Source organism: Thunnus albacares, chromosome 18 (genome assembly GCF_914725855.1).
Source record: "Thunnus albacares chromosome 18, fThuAlb1.1, whole genome shotgun sequence".
Lineage (NCBI taxonomy): Eukaryota > Metazoa > Chordata > Actinopteri > Scombriformes > Scombridae > Thunnus > Thunnus albacares.
The window spans coordinates 24,781,994-24,800,905 of NC_058123.1; the positions used below are offsets into that span (position 1 = coordinate 24,781,994).

General features: G+C 38.4%; 2 protein-coding genes across 3 annotated transcripts; one reads left to right on the forward strand and one right to left on the reverse strand.

Moving 5' to 3' along the window:
- Positions 1-4,510: 4,510 nt before the first annotated feature.
- Positions 4,511-9,886, reverse strand: spag8 (sperm associated antigen 8). Of its 2 annotated transcripts, none has more exons than XM_044332661.1 (6): positions 9,656-9,886; positions 8,232-8,391; positions 7,960-8,005; positions 6,387-6,507; positions 5,421-5,483; positions 4,511-4,853 (listed from the first exon to the last, which is right to left on the reverse strand). In XM_044332661.1, exons 1-6 carry the CDS (start codon positions 9,722-9,724, stop codon positions 4,746-4,748), a joined length of 567 nt encoding a protein of 188 aa, XP_044188596.1. In that variant the 5' UTR covers positions 9,725-9,886; the 3' UTR covers positions 4,511-4,745. The 2 variants fall into 2 exon arrangements, with proteins under 2 accessions (XP_044188596.1, XP_044188597.1); XM_044332662.1 differs by having other exon boundaries at positions 6,393-6,507; positions 9,656-9,883.
- Positions 9,887-17,673: 7,787 nt separating this feature from the next.
- pmchl (pro-melanin-concentrating hormone, like) lies at positions 17,674-18,535 on the forward strand. Its single transcript, XM_044334148.1, has one exon. The coding sequence runs from the start codon at positions 17,864-17,866 to the stop codon at positions 18,380-18,382; it is 519 nt and encodes a 172-aa protein (XP_044190083.1). The 5' UTR covers positions 17,674-17,863; the 3' UTR covers positions 18,383-18,535.
- The last annotated feature ends 377 nt before the right edge of the window (positions 18,536-18,912 follow it).

Below are 18,912 nucleotides of genomic sequence, written 5' to 3' on the forward strand. Positions count from 1 at the left end.
TTGGAAAAACTAATGCTTAGCTCTGTCACACAAATGTAATGGTAATGGTAAACTAGTTAGGACCTGCTTCAAATCGTAATATAGTCACTTAAATTATATTGAATCAGTAGTTTTATGTAATCAAGACATCTAAAAAATGTCCTTGACTTGTAAATCATAGAATCATTGCTTGGTTGGTTCATCTGAGTGTTCAAATCAGGGAATTCACTCTATATACTGTATATATATTCAGTTGATATAGCTTCACCTTGATATCTTGTTTCAGGACTGATTCTTTCCAAAAAAAAGACCAAAATGATACACAGACATAAAAAACAGAGAGACACAACTGAAATTAAAGAGGGGAAAGAAAAATGAAAATTGCTGTATCACATTTCATTCGAAATGTTAAGTACAAATTCGCTGCAAGGTCTTGTGTTTCAGAGACAAATTGGTTTTCCTGTATCATTCCATGAGTTAATGAAATGTTTGGAGAGAAAAGCTGCATAAATATAAGCTAAAATTACTTGTCGCCATAGCTACCGCCTACTAATCCCTGCTGAAAGCTCAGAGAGGATCAGCAGCGCCTGGAATTGTCCTCTGATTGACAGAACACAAATGTAGATCTGTAGCATACTTCCCAACAATATGCCATGTTTCACATCTGCATGCTGTGGACCTGTGAGCACAGGTCTCTGTAAAGGTGGCAATAGCAAGATATTTACCCGTTACAGGAGGAAAGTGTGGCTTTTTGTTGCTCAGCACCATTTGATTGCAATAATTACCGACTGCAAAGGGCAACAGAGAAATAATAAAAAAATAGGAAACCAAACCAAACTCCCTGATCAGGTGGAGGCAGCATGAAGAAACAACAACATGACTTGGATTGTGGTGCACCATCCATCCATCCATTCATCCATTAGCTATCCCTGCTTTATCCTTTGCAGGGTCACGGGGAGCTGGACCCCATCCCAGCTGACATTGGGTGAGTAAGTAAGTAAATAAGTAAACTTTATTTATAAAGCGACTTTCAAAACCAGAGTTACAAGGTGCTGTACAATGCGAACAATTGAGAAAAAAACTGAAAATTAAAAACAGGAAATATCAATATAAAAAACAATAAAAACCATAAAACTACACAGAGGGTAAACACAGAAGTCAGATACACAAACAATAAAAACAATAAAAGCTACACAGAGGGCAATCACACATTATGGGACACAAAACAGGCGAGTTTTTAACAGCTTCTTAAAACTATCGACTGATTCTGCCTTTTTTATAACTAGAGGAAGATGGTTCCAGAGGGTGGGGGCCACAACTGCAAAAGCACGGTCACCTTTAGGGCTTTATAGGTAATTAAAAATATTTTAAAATCAATTCTACTTTCTATGGGAATCAATCAATCAAAAGGTTGGCCAACAGTGGTGTGATGTGTGACCTACGTTGTGTATTAGTTAACAGTCTAGCGGCTGCATTTTGGACCAACTGGAGCCATGACACAGAGGAGCAACTCAGGGTTGTGAACAGTGAGTTACAATAATCAAGACAGGAGAAGACAAAAACATGATGATTTTTTCCAGATCTTGAAAGGATAGTATGGATTTGATTTTCGCAATGTTTCTTAGTTGGAAGAAACAGAATTGGACCACTTTCTTAATATGCCACTCAAAGTTCATGTGTTGGTCAAAGAAAACACTCAGGTTTTTTGAGGCTCACTTAACATTTGCTACTAAAGGACCAATACATGGCTGTATTTTCTCAGAGATGCTCTCAAGGCCTATAATAAGGACTTCTGTTTTGTCAGGATTAAGTTGGAGGAAGTGACATCCAATTCCTTATAGCTGTTAGGAAGTCTTGCAAGGTGAAGAGTTTGCTAGGGTCATTTGAAAGAAAAGTACAGCGGTGTATCATCTGCATAGCAGTGATAAGAAATACACTCAACTAATTAGGAAACCAAGGGGTAGCATGTATAGGGAGAAATGAATAGGACCAAGGATTGAACCTTGGGGTACACCACACTTCAGTCGAGTGGATGAGGAGACAAAATGATCAACTGCCAGAAAAACAGAAAAACTACTGTTTGACAAATCTGAGGCAAACCAGTCAAGGGCAGTCCTCATTATTACCCACCCATTGCTAAAGTCTACTAAGGAGAATAGAGTGGTCATCAGTGTTGAAAGCTGCACTTAGGTCAAGCAGCAACATAAGTGAACATTCCCCAGCATCAGCGCGCATTAAAATCTCATTTTCAACCCTAAGCAGAGCAGTTTCAGTACTGTGCCCCACACGAAAACCAGACTGGAATTTATCAAAGATTTCATTGCCGTCCAGGACCTGTATAAGTTGTTTACAAACTACTTTTTCCAAGACCTTGGAAATAAAAGGAAGTTTGGAAATAGGTCTGTAGTTACTGGGAAGCAATGGGTTGAGGCTTGGCTTTGTCAAGAGTGGCTGAATAATCTCATGCTTAAAATAATAGCACACAGCCAAAGCTAAGGGAACTGTTTACAGTAGAGGAAGTATGGTCCCAGGGAACTAAAAACATCTTTAAAAAGAGAGTTTAGAACAATGTCAAGAGAGCTGGAGGAGGGGCGCATTTGAGAGAAAATGACTGCGAGTTCTTCCAATGACATTGGGCTAAACTGGCAAAATAAAGAAACATGGGCCGGATGCTCTCCTCCAGGGTTACTGGAAGGCAATATTTTAGACCTTATATCAGTGACCTTGTCCACAAAAAATGATAAAAACATTTCACAATCATTATTTGAAAAGACTGGTAAAGGGGAGGAGCAGGGTTAACTAATCTATCAATAGTGCTAAACAAAACTGGGATTTTTTTTTACAGCAATCAAGAGAGAGGCAGGTACACCCTGGACAGCTATTTGTAAATCCAAGTTTGTGCATAAAGACTTAACTATGTTCTTACTTACCACTTGTTATTTTCAAACAAGTAATTTCTTAACTTAGGTTACACCACTGAAACTGAAGTTGTCACAGGTAAAGATCATAGTAATGTGAAAATCAGCTGCTAGGAAACTTCCGTTGCACCGACCACCTCCACAACACCAACCCCTTCTTTATGTACTACGTTTTTTTGGTATTGTTGATTCAAATCAAATGTTCATGTAGGTGTTAAGAGGGCACCGATTCTCCCAGAAGAATCCTCGTTGCTGATTGGATGCTTTGAAAGCTCCCTCAAACAGCAGAGCCTTTGCCACCTAATCTAATCATCTGATATTAATGGTCAATTCCTTGATGTGTCTCTGACAATGTCAATCAACAATTAAACCATGGCAGTAACATAACTAAGAAAATTAACAGTTTCAAGGGGCTAATATAAGCAATATATGAATATCAATATAATATATCAATATATCAGTCCTTTCATTCATGTAAGCATAAATGGAGAAATATATTGGCTGTTGGGTCATTTAATCTGACATTATTGTTGCCATAATGTGTTGTAGTATGACCCAAATTGTATTCTTTTGTGAATTGTAATTATGTGGTTTTTGCCAGTTTCTTTTCCATCATTTAGGCTAGTTGACGTCCTCTCAGTTATTGGTAACCAAGACCTGACTCGAGTCAGTCTAATAGTGTGCAAAATATGACATGTAATGCTCTGCAATTCTGTTGATTAAGGTTATTGTTGCTCTCACATCATATCATCATATAAATCTAATTTAAGACATTATTTAAAAAGCATTTCCATCCCTGTATCAAACATGTCCTCCATATTCCTTATTACCTTCTCTACTCTCTTCCTTAATATTAGCTCTCTACTGATTAGATAAGATTAAACTCTTTTTAAGAACTTGTTTGTGTAGTGCAACCTGTCTTGATCTAGTGATTTGCAAATCTCCATTTAGTAAATGTACTTATAGATTACATTATAACTAGGCTACGTATGACCTTTATAACATCTTGTACAACCGGCTGCTGATGTTAAGACATAATAGTAACAGGTTTTTATCAAGAAGACTTTGATGAACTACATTTAAATACATTTAAAGAAATCAGCAATTTTTCCATGTAAATAAATGCCAAATTTACAATTCTAGTAAATCTATTCTAGTCTAATCCAATCTGTTCCCAGTGCCTGAAAGTATTTGGTTATATGTTAACACATGCATGTACCATAAATGATGTGGTTAATATCTCCAGGAATGACAACTGCATTTCTTCTTTCTTTAGAAATAACTACAAGGTGAACTGGTAGTGAGGACATATGGAATCTACAGATGTTAAACTTCATCAACATAAAATGTTGAGAAGGGGATTCATATTTCAGAAGACAAAAGTAAAGTAACCATACATTGAACATCGGGATAATCAAGAAAAAACAAAAGAGGATGAGAAATTGTTGTTTACACTGTGTGTCACTGTTAATATTTTGGGTCTCTACTCACCAGAGTTACAGACTTTGGTGATAGAAAAATTATTATTTTTAGGTAGTTGTCAAACATGGAGGCAACTTTTTCTCTGCAAATGTGAGAAATAGGTTGGTGTGGTTTATTAAGTTCAGAGACAGTTTGTTTGGCAGGTTTAATGTCCCAACATGTGTGTTTTGTCTACATGACATCAGCTGAATATCTGGTAGTGATTTCTGTGTTTTTCCAGGCAGTAATAATGTAACCAAACAGTTAAAAAAGCAACAATGATAGCTAATCACCAGAGGTTTCATCATTGTTGAGAATGACAGTGACCTTTAAAGTGGATTACCACTTAAATATAATTCAGGCATTAACAGGTTATGAAGCGATGTCTTAGTTATCAGGTGGGGGCTCGATCTCATCCAGCCGCTCACTAATGGGTGTGCTGAACAGGGCTGACTTTCTGAAAGGCACGTTTGGGGTCCCTACAGCCGTCACACCCTGTGACACAAAACAACACAAAAGAATAATGTTTGACCATCATTAGTTATTCCTAAATCTTACAGGCCACATGTTCTGTAAGTGAGCTCAAGATATTGAGAGTGCAGAATGTAAAACAAAATAATAAAAAAGAACTATTCCATCGAGCAGAGAGGGAATAATGGGGGGAAAGCTTAGAATACCAAATCTATAATAATCTCCGTCTTGACTTTTGTGGACAAATAAAACTCTTCTGAGAGCTGCTGCTGCTGTTGCATTCTCTTCTGTCATATCATATGGTGCCATTAGCAACTCCATATTATTTTTAAAGAAAAGGAAAAAACAATTGCTTTCTCATACACTAAGCACAGACTGAAAACAAGCCCAAATGTTCAACATCAGGGAGAAAATTAGTCTGATGTACATCATATAATCCCTATGGGCCATAACTAATTAACTTAAAAGGAACCAAAATTATTTAGTGTAGTTTGAATATTGATCCAAACAAACAAGCAAAAATATAATGATGACAGAAAATAATCAGCAAAACATGACACATATATTGAAAAGTGGAACAATTTGACATACCTGTATCCTCTGGTAATTTTCACTCCAAAATGTGACGGCCTGCTCAGTTTTATAATCATAAACCTGGAAATGAGACAACAAGAACACACTGTTAAATCGACAGCATGATAACACTGATTGTATTCTTTCTGCTCTTGCTTCTGAGTATTTTAGGACCATTATGAGCGTAAAATGTACAAAACACAGTATATGAGTACATAGACTAGTCTAGGTCTTTTTCAAGCTTTGTCTGAGGGGAGGCCCACAGTCATACACTTTGAAAACCCCTGACTTCAAAAATTGTGATTGATTAGTACACAATCAGATGGTAACCCATCTGATAGTTTAGACTAACAGACTAATGAGCTGCAATAGTTGCATATTAATTGCGTTTTCTTTCATTTCCAACAGGATTCTTGACAGTGTGGGCAGATGTTGCAATCCTACTCCATCACTTCAGCTCGGTGATGATGTTGCTTGTGATTGGCTTCTAATTCAGAACTCTTTCACGTGAATACGCTTGTAACTGGATTGGAAAACCCAAAGTTAATCGAGCCAGCTTCAAGACACCTCTTATCCAGAATCACCATGTTAAGCTCACTATAGTGAACAAAAAAATGCAAAAAGTCTCACTGCAATGAATGTCTATTTAACAAGCCTTTTACTTTCATATTCAGGCCTAAACTCTCCTTGTACATTTTAAATTGGCTAGCAATTCTAAACAACAGACCTAGCCAATAATGTAAAATATGATGTTATATAATGTAAGGTAGGCACACATTTATGCAAACGTAATAAATGAAGTAGTCATTCAAATATCACACAGATACAACATATTGGGCACACTTTTAACATCAGTCCCAATACTGAAGCTGCATTTTAGGCACTTGTCTGCTTTTTTAGATTCAACACAGGAGATCTGATCTCATAACTGCTCACAGATTTACATACTTAGTTAGATGCAAACAGTATACTTTATATACATACACATACTTCTGTTGTTTCAGGGGTAAGGGGCACAAATCCTTCCATGCAGAAATCCTTTTTGGTTGTAGAGCAGAAGTCAGTTTTGGGAGTCGGTGGATTCAGGTCAGCATGAATCTTCTCACTGTGAAAACAAGAAGATAACAGCCTCTATCAGTGTTTGGTCTGACTATCAAGCAGCAGCACATTTTTCAATCCTCGGGTAATCCGGAAATCCTCAACCATCATGGTCCACTGCTCTAATTTTTGCTTCGAGGACTGAGAAGTGAGGAGGGCTCCTGCAGAAGGCTTGTGCAAGGATACACAAAGCCATCCTACTAGAAGTCTTTTAGCAGACCATCTCTCTATTCTTTATTACACATATTTTAGTGATTAGATGCCGTAGTTTTGAAACCGCATCACTACAACACCAGCATGTACAGACAAATAACAGAACCAAATTGGTTGCAATACTCCTCCCAACTTAAAATGCTTTCCACCTCACCATAGTGGATCTGTGCTAACTGTTGCCCTGTTTGAGAAAAATATAAAACATGGCTACCAATTGGGGTAACTAGACTAACACTGGAATAATGCATGAATACTCCCAAGTCAGAACAACAGGTTTAATTTTCCATTCTTCCCATTCTGCTGACATTCCCTGAATGCAGCCTCAGACGCAAGGAAAAGATGCAGGTGAGGAAAACGAGGATGCAATCAAGTGAACTGTTATGTACCTAAAGAGATGCTAAAGGAGCAGAGAGCAGCAGGAGCAAGAAGACTACCGGAAGAATGAGGCAGACACTAATCAAGCAATGTCTGTACACTCCCACACAGTCCTGAGAAGAGGTCTAATCAGTGAAAACATCTATGTGAGTGAACCAGTGGTATGTAGGGCCTTTAAAACTGGTGATGATAGAATTCAATTGTCCTCGTACATATAATTTCATGCCACTTAATGGATGATAATATACATTTGCATAAAATTTCCAAGTTGCATCAAAAGATACTGGTGTGATATTTAAGCCATGAAAACAAAACCCTTACACTCTCCAACCTCTGATCTGGCTAACTCTGTTAATTCATTCATTCAAAGTGGCATTGTGTTTAACATAACAACAGATCAGCCTAGAAAAACCCTCTTAGCTGTGTGCTGGTCGGGAACCTGGTATGAATCAAGCAGCGTTGGTGTATACTTATAAAGTCCAGGAAATTCAGTGTGTGGCTCAAGACTGAGAGATGAGACACTGTCTGCTACTGGACAAACCGTTTTCACCGAAGACTTGATGCTTTGTATTCTTTATGAGCAGTTAACTCGTGCAGGATGTTAATAACCACATCTGTGGGGGACAGACTCTATAAGCCCCATTAGGATGACTGGCCTCCATGTAAAATAACATCATAAAATCTGATTTAAAAGGTAATACAGCTGTAATTGTACAGTAAAACAAACCCAGACATGTAAATATTACATCACTTTCCTCCAACACGTTCCCCGTCAAGACATGGTCAGGCATGGTGTTCTCTGTTTCCATAAACAAACCACTTCCAGCAATCATTTCTTTAGCATTAAAACATAGTTTCATAGTTGATTTACCTTATCATCTGGGCGATATGTTTTTCCAAAAGCTCACCTCTAATGCCTGGACCGTGAAAAGAAGAAGAGATGAACTGAGCATGCATAGAAAAATATTGACTAGAAACAGAATTTAAGAAAAGGTCACAGCAGCTGTCAGTGTGATTCTAACTCCAGCAGAATAAAATCTTTTCAAACTCTGCTGAAATACATCTAGTCTAGTCTATACATGGATTATAATGGTAGGATGAAATTGTTTCTTACTGCAGTTAGTGAAAGACAAAGACACATACCCCGCAGCCTCACCCCTGGACTCTTTGGAGGGATGTAAGCTGCTCTCAGCGTGCTGACAGTCTCCATTTTCGACTCCTGGTCTATTGTGAGAATCCCTCTGTGTCCATGTTTCTGGATGTGTGCCTTTGTCTCCTGTGTGTCAAGAGCTGCAACAGCCCTCTGGATAAATGACCATACAGGGGAGATGATAAAAATACATGTTAGAATCTAAAGTAATGCAATAAATTCTGCCTTTGTAAAGCCACGATGCTCGATTGTAGGCTTTAATTAAAGATAGATACTTCATCTTTCCTTGATTTCACACATAACATCTTGTTTGTGTTTCATGCCATTATAGTTTATAGTTTTTAGTTTAGTTTTTGTCTTTAAATATATATCACCTGTCCTGTGCTCTTGTTTCGGATTAGAGCTGCTTTTCATTGTCTTATATAAAAATAAACTGAATATCTTTGGGTTTTGGACTGATTTAAAAACCCCTTTGAAGAGGGAAGATTTTTGACTTTTTTCTGACATTTTTAGATCAAACTATTAATCGATTAATTGCCAGACAATTTAGCAGATAATGAAAATACTTGTTAATATTATGTCCTATAGATATCTATGTTTTTTGTATTGCATAAGCACCTACACAAATGAGACAGCATACTGAATAGCTTTTATGAGCAAGTGTCAGCTTTAATAGTCTCACAGTTGCTGGTTTCACACCTGAGCTGTGAAGGTAATGCAGCAAGGGGAACACTCACAGTCATTATGACATATACCCAAAAAAGAAAAGTGAAGGTGCACCCTCACCGTCACTGTATGAAAGACACCTTTACCTAACACCACAAACTCCAAATTCATCTCTGATGGTCTAAACAACATTTGAACATTAGGCTATGTAACCTTTTGGTCTAGTGAGAGGGCGAACACACACACACACACACACACACACACACACACACACAAACATATTGATAGTGAGACTTAGTGGCTATTGGTATGCCACTGAGTAGTATGTGACCTTACCTAAATACTATTGGGTCACAACACAGCATGTGAGTATGGCTTAAACAAACAAAAACAAACATTAGCAGTGGTGATAAGTACAGGTTTAACTGATATCACTAACATGGCTAAGTGGGATTCAGCCACCATTAATGTTATTAATTGCACCTGTGCTTTTTCTGCAATGACAAGTCCAGCGTAACACCGTGTAACGTTACCAACCAGTGATATTAAGTTACCAAATGTCTGTTCTACTCTGAAACTACTTTGTGTGTTAGCTACTAGCTCTGACTAACAATATATTTGCTCCAAAGTTAAGTGATACAATAATGTTAGCTATAGTTTTTATGTGTTCGTACAGCAGTAACGTTTCTGTGAAGTGAGGTTTTGCCGCCAGCTAACGTAACTTTGCACTAACCGCTAGTTAACTACTCACCTCTTCTACCCAGTTGTGAAGCAGACATTTTCCAACTTCATTGTCCACAGTAGCAGGCTGTTCAGTCATTGTAGCAGCAAGATAATTACTAAACCTTAAACTGAGTGGCTCAATGTGTCCGCGAAAAACAATATAAACCGTAGAAACCTCTGTAGGTTTACGCTGTACGTTCCGTCCTCTCAATGTGGTGACCCTAGCAACAGGATTCAGTTGACGGAAGTGTCACCATGACAACGGCAACTTTATTCTCCCATAGACCATGGATGTACGGAGATTGCACAGAAACTAGAGAAAACACGATGAACATTTCTAAACTACATTTAAAGTGAGTAAGTTACGGTAAAAAACTGTCAAATAAAAGAAAAAAGGAGACGAAAGAAAGAAAGAAAGAAAGCTTTCGTTCGTGGCAGTCCCATTTCTTTCAAACCCCAATGTTCTGACGTTTCATGTCTAAATTTACATCTTAACAACAAATGAAAGTAAACGAGAAAGAGAGCATTCTCATCATCAATGCTGTAATCACTGCAACAACATCATACTTTTATGTGCAACCCCCCTCCAAAAGAAATATCTTCTCAAAACCTACAGGTATTGTTGCAAAAAACAAAAGTAGTTTTGGTATTCCTCTGCACTTTGGCCTACACACTGCATTTACTTGTGAAATGTGTGTTATGAAGAAAGTTGCTTTTTACATGTCTTAAAGAGATGTAAAATAGTAGCACAAGTACATTAAATGTGAAGTCTTCCACCTTATGTGTCAGGTCTGCTCTCAATTATTCCAAAAGGATACAAAGTACATATCTTACTGGGTTTTCATCAGTATGATTGTGTCCAATTAAAAAATCATTTCTTAATTTGTAAAAGCAACTTGGCCTTATGAAAAAAACAACAACATGGAACCAAACTTGAAATATACTATTTTCCAACTCAAATACAACAGAACCTAAAATACTTATTTAATTGTCAGTGACAGCCACAAAAGAGTTAAGAGTTCTTCACTGTGGAAGGTTAGAGGATGAATAATCTTCCTCACATTCTTTCAGGTGTGCACAGAGGCACATCCTCTGGTCTCCAGGAGACAGTGCTGAGTAAAAGCATTGTCCCCTGTGGTGCAATTAAAGTGAACAAAGATGACATTCCTGTCATTTGATGAGCTGGTAAAATGTCTTTACATCCATCTACTGATTGATCCATCCAATCTCCATCTCCATTGTTACATCCATCCTGCTGAGCCAGAGCTGTGGTGGCAACTGAAGGATAATCACAACTCATATTTCTTTCCTGTATTTAACTCTTATGTTCCTCCATTACAAAAGAACTTCAACTCAATTCAACATGAAAAGCCAAACTCTGAGCAGCAAAACAACTATAAACATAAATTCAAAATGTCACCTTTTAAAAAGAGATTCTCCTTTTTAAAAATGTGTTTTTATTATCTCATGATCAAAGCTCCATATTCAGGTCACATTATGCCACCTGAGCTAGAACCATTTGTTAATGAAACCTGTGAGATTGCAGTTGAAAGCCACAAAATTGTAGAAAGAAAAATCTCTGCACAACTGAATATGCAACAGGTGTGCACCTAGGCTGCACAGACTGAAATGCTGTGAACTAATAAATATTCTAGCAGTAAGCGAGACATTGTGCCAGAGTTTTTCCTCATTGTTTCAAGTTGAAAGCTCAAAAAAAAAAAAGCTAGTGGTCCTTGAGTTTAGATTATTTTGTCATATATAGTATACTGTATAGTATACTATAGTATACCATGCTCACAACATGTACTGTTTTCCTGAATTATAACATTTACTTACTTTTGTTTGGATTGTATTGCTCTCTGTTTTCCCCTCACCTTCAATCTAAAATCTGTCTGTTTAAAGCAGAACCAAATCTCATATTTTCACCGAGCATGTGGTGCAGCTCTCTTGTTATACCCTGAAGGTGAAGATCATTCACTGCCAAACCAATGATCAACAAATACTGCAGTGTACATCATTGTTAGGGTGGGGGAGTCAATTTGAGAATTTATTTATTTGCTCAGTAATCTTCATCATTGAGAATCACATACCATTTATTCATATCGATGCAAACCTGGCTAAATTTAACACTCTGTGCTTGTTACCGTGGATATGAGACACAGAAACAAACCACTGAGTCTGTTGCTGAGAAACAGCAGAGGAGTTTTCACTGTCAGGCAGCCAGTGTGTCTGGAACTGTCTACCACCTCAGCATGAAGCACAGTCAGAAATCTAATCAATGTTTTATGGACACTAGACTATCAAACTGTGTCTCGTCATGCAACGCAAACCAATAGGTGTCCACTCATTATTTCATTGTGATCTGTGATTATGTTGCCTGTAAATTCCATATGTGCTACAAGAATGGATCAAACATGCAATCTGTTGTTATTACATTAGTGTAGGGATGAGGAATAGTCACCAAAAGTACATATTGTCCTAGAAGAAAAAGCTTACAGCGTTTCTTGCTTTTCAGTTGTATATGCATATTGATTTACAATTTTCCCAGAGACACAACAGGCAAAACAAAAGGCAAGAAGAACAGAACAGTTCAAAAAGAAAAGGATATCTTACATCCCTTCCTCCCACATTCAACAAATGTACATAAATAAAAATGAGAAGCAAAGTATACAGTTCATGATACAGTCATGCAAAAGTTGTGTTTCTATATCAAAAAGTACATACATTGTTTGGTAACTTAGCATCCAAGTAATGAATATTTTGGAATAGTATACATTAGCTTTTTCATGTTCTTCAGCCATTGACACCAACAGTTGGCAGTTGGCACAGCTTTTTTTCATTGGGTGAATATATAACATTTTGCCTGGAGGACGCAGAGACCAACTGGTAAGTCATCAATATACACAGTGAAATGTGCCAAAAGTTGGGTGAGCATTCCTATGGAGGTCAGCATTAATATGAAATGATGTTTTTACCTATCATTAGGACCTATGGGTCCTAGGCCCATGGGTATTGGGCTGTGCAGTCATGAATCTAGTGGGCCATCTCACAGGTGACAACATTCTTGAACACTGACCTAACACACCTTTAAAATGCCTTTGAATCCTCCCCTCACCTAAGCAAAGAGCAAATAGTCAGCTCCTTAAGCCTCACATCCACACTGCATATGCTTAAGCTAAGCTACAGTGGCTAGCCCAACTGGTTTGATAGGTGGTTTCATTTGCTCGTCATACTGTTCATCTAGTTCCACTAGTCCACTAATTAGTAACTCCTTTTGTATGAGAACCTTTTCAATGCATGCATCATGTCCCTTGACCTGACTTACATAATAAAAAGGAAAATGGTTACAAATCAAAGTTGTGTGTAAGAGTGCAGACAAGTCTACAGTGTCATCAGGTGGGCATCCTCAGTAATTTCGTGTTCGCGTTGAGTGCACAACACAGAGAAGACTCCACAGTGTTTCCAGAAACACTCCCCTCTTTACCCGCTCCCACAAACTCAAGACAACACTCTGAAGCAAACTATATTCACTTCTGCCTATAACATCACCAGCTAACAACATCCTAACTAAGAAACATCGACAAAGTAATACATTTTACTTTTGATTTTGATCATTTTGGATAAGAAAGAAAGAAACCTGTGATGCATGACATAGATAAAAAGGTTAATTATTTTTTACCTAGATTTTAAAAAATCACATGTAATCTATGAACCGTCACATCACTTTACATTATTATCACATGTTGAAAACCATTTCACATGTGAAACTCCACATGTGCATGTATCTGGTAAATTTGATGGTGTAGGCACATGTGATTTTCAGATATTACACATGGGAAAATGTCAGACATCACATGTGAAAGCAACAACTTCACATGTGATGTCAAATCTTGAGCATTTCTCTGTAACAGATACATGACATAAATATTTGTGAACAAAGCAACAAGCATTGAAGTTGAAGTTAAGTTTTTAAAAGTCTTTTTTTTTTTTTTTTTTAAAGAACATCCTTTGTAAGAGACTATGAATGATTTTACACTGAAAAACTCAGCTGATGTGCTTCATCAGGTCTGTGTTGGCGTGGTTTGCTGCAGTCTGGTTGACAGTGGGTCTCCCTGGCAACATAAGGAACAACCAACACATCTGTGTCTGAAATTTCCCCTTCTGTCACTCGTACAGCAGTACTACATAGATAAATAGGGAGTAACTTCAGAAACATCCTCTTTCTGATTCTTATATTGTTAAATTCTGACATCACCTTTTGCCAAAAAAGACACACCCATTTCAAACCAGTCAGAAAAGCACAGAAAAAAAAGGCAAATAAAGAAATCTTTGATGTGTAAAAACCCCCTGTATATTTCTAACTCCTGCAGATAATATTGCATTCCCATCGCTTTGAGTAAGAGGCTAAGTAAGAAAGTAGGCTTTCCAGCCCTTGTAGCATCAACATATACTGTATGAAACACCTTATCGCTGGACAGCTTAAGATATATTCCTAGAGCAAATGTGCATAAGGAGCTTTTCAAGTAAAGCATCTCTAAAGCTAAAATTTCTAAAGCTTAGAGCAACAGTCTCCCACCCAGCATTAACATCGTGGCTTATGTGTGGTCACTGAGCTGGAAGGGGATCAGATTCTCCAACTCGCATCCATGTAGTTCATTATTCAGTCCCTTCATAGAAAAGCATGATGCCGAGAACTTCACAGGGCTTTCACTCTCCCCTAACCGACACACAGAGCGCCAATGTTGCTATTTTTGTATCGCATTGTGATTACATGTTGACTGACCATCTCCATGACTACCAGCATCTCTGCAGATATATTGATGAGATATGTAGTGTGTTGAACGGTTTCTTTCTTTCTTTTCAGCTGGAAACCCTTTATTCTCACTTGCAGCGCATATGAGAGATGACACTTTCTGTGGGTATGTTATGCTTTTGTGTTTTAGCAAATCACTCTGAGATGAAGCAACAGATCCAAGATATCACCTTTCATCTCTTTACTTTTATCTTCCTCTGCAGTCACATCCTCACCCCAGACCAACTCACACCCTCTCCCATTATGAGTATGAGCCGCAGATATCTGGCTTTCATCTTCGGGCTCTTCAAGGTGTTTGGATTCGAGTTGTTTTGCCATCATTATCATTGTCAGGATGCGGAGAGAAAAGACATGGTTGATCAAGTCCAGAGTGAATTCTTGGAATTCCAGTTTCAGCACAAACATGTAGGGGGGCCTATTTTGTTTTGTTCTGCCATCACTATCCTACCAGCATAATTTTCAGTCAACATGCAAGCTACGGTTATGGTTTCTAGGAGCAGTAACATTTGTCAGATATCAAATGATCAGAGACTTCATATAATCGAGGGTCTAAGGATAGAGGATGTTGTATTGCTGTACAGACTGTACACACCCTGAGGCAAATTTGTGATTTGTGATATTGGGCTATATAAATAAAAATTGACTTGACTATGTCAATTTAAGAGTTTTTTATTTCTTATTTCTATAAGTCGACTTACAACATCCCGTACAGCTGCATTAATCTCATCCATGCCTGGTGCCATTAACCTTCTAACTCCGAGGTCACGAAAAGTACAAATGAAGATGTGAAGTTTAGTTTTGCTAGTGGCTAAAGATATTTTTATGCTTTCGTGATCAGTTGAGGAGGGAACAGAAGGAAATAAGGAAAAACAGATGGACACTTTTTGGTTTTAACCACAGAACACCTATTGAGCTTTATCTCATGTTGGTTGTAAAAACTTTGGAAGGAGAGACAATCTTTGGCTATTTTTTAAAATTTGAGTCAGCACTTTGTCAGTGTTCTCCTTAAATTCATCACAAATGTAAAATCTTAATCTGGAGGTGGTGACAACGGTTAGATTCCAGCTGGAGACGTTTAGATGCACGTCATACATCTCTCTGACACCTTGTTTCATGTCTTTTTCTACACTGTCGCCTGGAAAATAAAACCACAGTGACAAACAGTAAGTACAAAAGAGTAAAAAGTGCAATATTTCCCTCTGAAATATAGTAGATGAAGAGTATAAAGTCTCCCAAAATGGAAATACTCAACTATTTAAACATCATAGTACATGATCACATAGTGAGTTACTTTCCACCTCTGTCTTGGCGTGAAAGCAGAGCTCTCTAGTTGATTCTTTGAGAACATCCAGTGAATTACAACCAGAACTTCCTGCCCTGTAAAGTAGGTCCTCTGTGCATGTTGCGGTATAGAAATACTTAACTTGTCTGTGAGCGAAAGAAAACTGAGATTTCAATCGGTCATACCTCAGAACTGGCTGGCAGAAGGCACTGTGTTGGAATTTCAACAACATAATTCAATTTGTGCCTGTTAATACATTCACTGCTGTTAGATCTGTGTCCTGTATTTACCTAGCTGGAATAACACTTGAGCCTGAGCCGTGTGGCCCGCCGCTCGGTACCGTAATAAAGAGGAACGCCGCTGTGTGCGTTATGTGAGAGTCACTGTCTTCCTTCAGCACACGGTTGGGTCTTTTTTCACCCCCTTCAAACTTTCGAGCTGAGTTCTTGTGTTTTGGTTGGCGCCCATCAGTGTAGTCAGCTGCTCAGCACTTATTGCCCTCTTGCTTTCAGAGGTCCTTTTTCCTTCTTCTTCTTCACCTCAACGAGGTGTAGCGCTGTTGCTGTTATTAGCCGATTCTTTGTGACACACAGACACCTTCAGCAGGCGGCTGCTCTCTTACTCTCAAGGGCAAGCATGGAAAATGTTCCCTGCCACTCCCTCTCAGAGTCTTAACACTGCAAATGACAAACTGTATATAGTTTACAGGAAAAGAAAAAAATGAGAGACTATTCTGAATATATTTAAGATGAGAGACTATGATCTTTTCCATTAGTCCTGTTGCTGGCATGTTCACCATATGGATTGAAAGTGTTGGCAGAAAATGATTATCTTTAGGGACAAAACAACCATTATTTTCTTCATTCCTAAAACATCTCTTTTTAACACATCCACATGGTTTTCATTCAAAAGCAGCGACAATCTCTATTGAGTTAAGACCTACTGCATAGGAAGAGCTCCACTCGTCCCATCAATGATACATATGAATATCTGACATCTAGGAATGAAAGATAGGATTAAAACAAAACCATCTGTCTCCATGAAACCACACAAAGCCTTTCAGACTGTAATAAAAACAGGGTGTAGGTAATTATCAAATCCCAGACTTTTTAGAAACCACAGACATGGTTTTCAATAAGAAATGGTCCACAGTACTTACCATCTGAACTTCCCAGCTGCACATTACCAATACTAAAAAAACCTTAACAATTTAATGATACCAAATTATACGTCTAGCCATCAAAGTTTTGTAATGTGCTGCAAATCATGTCTCAGATCCATTCTCTACTATTATACCACTGAGTTCAGTTGTGTTAAGTATAATAAGCTTTTAGTGCTCATAAGCTCGTTATTTTCAACCTCTGCTCCAAAGATCATATGCGGAGGACAGAACTACTTTTTTCAAACTTTCCTGGAATAGCAGATGACATGAAATTATCCAAATCACAAATTAAAACTTGTTAATTTGCCGACATGTTTGATCTAACTCTAATCTCACCTGCATAAATTATATTAACTAATTTTGTCTGGATCTTATGTAAGGGCAGGTGTGTAGAGCTCCTGCAGCACCCATCTGGTAACCATAATTAGGTAAGATTATAATTATGCAGTGGTCCGGCTAGAGATCAAATCAGCTTCCACCTCGGGGCCCTGGGAGTAGATCTGCTGTATATTCTCCTGAAAGACACATTTCCTAACTTCACTTTATCTTTGACACATCCACAAGGAGATGCCACGAACACACAAACACTTCAGGAATCATTTGTTTGCTTTTTTTCTCTAATCCAAGGTTACATCCCTTATTGAACATTGTTGGAACAATGTGAGTCACGGTGTATCTAACACCACAAAGAGTTTGACAGGTGGGTAATCCACACTTGTTGTTTTAAAGGGCAGTAATTTTGGATTAATGTTTTTCTTGCTGTTACCTGTTCAAAGAATTCCCACTGTTTCATCGACAAGGGTCTATTTCAGCCACCATGATCAAGATGATTTTAATTAACTTTCTGCCAAAACAACACACTTGAACTCTGCAAGAGTTCTACTCAACCGTCCTCTAATGCTTTTGGCTAATTTCCTGAACACAACAGGAGAAGCTATGATGAAAAACGATCCAACGTGGCCAATCCTGAGCATCCGAAATGGTATATAAGAGTGTGATACGATCTCAAAGTCAGAACAACGAAGCAAGAGCTCTGGAAAGAAATTCATCCACAAAGCCAACGCCTTACATCTCCTGGAAGATCTTCACCATGAGACAGTCACTCATGTCCGTCATCTTTGCTGCAGCACTCTTATTTGAGTGCTATGCACTGTCAGTGGCATTACCCATGGGCAAGACTGAAGACAGCTCCCTGGAGCAAGATACTTTCGCTTCGCTGCTGAGCGACGAGGGGACAGAAAACAGTCTCGCCGACACAGATCTGGCCGCTGCAAGCAAAACCAGAGGGCCGAGGGTAATAGTTGTTGCTGATCCGAGTTTGTGGAGGGACCTGCGGGTGCTGCACAACGGACCGTCCTTCTACAAGCGGAGAGCTGAAGACAACAGCCAGGTCATCGAGCACAAAGACGCCGGCCAGGACCTGAGCATCCCCATCCTGAGGAGGGACACCATGAGGTGCATGGTGGGACGAGTGTACCGGCCATGCTGGGAAGTCTAGGACAGTTTGCTCTGCTTGTCAAGGCGCCAAAACAGAGGTCCACCACCACGTCCTTTCCTGCCTCACGCTGAGCTGTAACATAATCCAAAAATCTGTGTATCTATATTTAAATTATTGCAGATCTGAGAATAAAAACCATGTTATTCTGCCTTATGTCTTGTGCATGTTTGGTATCTCTGCTGGTAGGTTTATTATTGAACTTTGGATAGAGTCAAATATTTATGTTAAGCTAAGCTAATCGCCTCCTGGCTCCAACTCCATACTTAACACACAGACTTCTTTTCATCTATTTCTCAGAGAGAAAGCAAACACACCAATTTCCTAAAAGATTTAACCCCCCAAAACAGACACTAGGATGGAGGATAGAAGCAAGAGGAAGAGTAGATGCAAAATTTCAAGTAAAATGGTGTGATCTGTTTTCTTCTCTTTAACATCATGAATTCATGAAGCTAGAGGGAAAATTTCAAAATACACACAAGCTGTGCTCATTCGAAATGTTTTCTAAGTGTGTTTCCTGCAGTAGCTCTTCA

What these genes read in the sequence shown, in the direction of transcription:
- pmchl (XM_044334148.1), top strand. Translation starts at nt 17,864, where the DNA reads ATGGTATATAAGAGTGTGATACGATCTCAAAGTCAGAACAACGAAGCA.
- spag8 (XM_044332661.1), bottom strand. Translation starts at nt 9,724, where the DNA reads ATGACTGAACAGCCTGCTACTGTGGACAATGAAGTTGGAAAATGTCTG. An exon ending in TCCAGGGGTGAGGCTGCGGG is followed by an intron (nt 8,006 to 8,231) that starts GTATGTGTCTTT and finishes TTCACGGTCCAG; the next exon opens with GCATTAGAGGTGAGCTTTTG. An exon ending in CTGAAACAACAGAAGTATGT is followed by an intron (nt 5,484 to 6,386) that starts GTATGTATATAA and finishes TCTCATTTCCAG; the next exon opens with GTTTATGATTATAAAACTGA.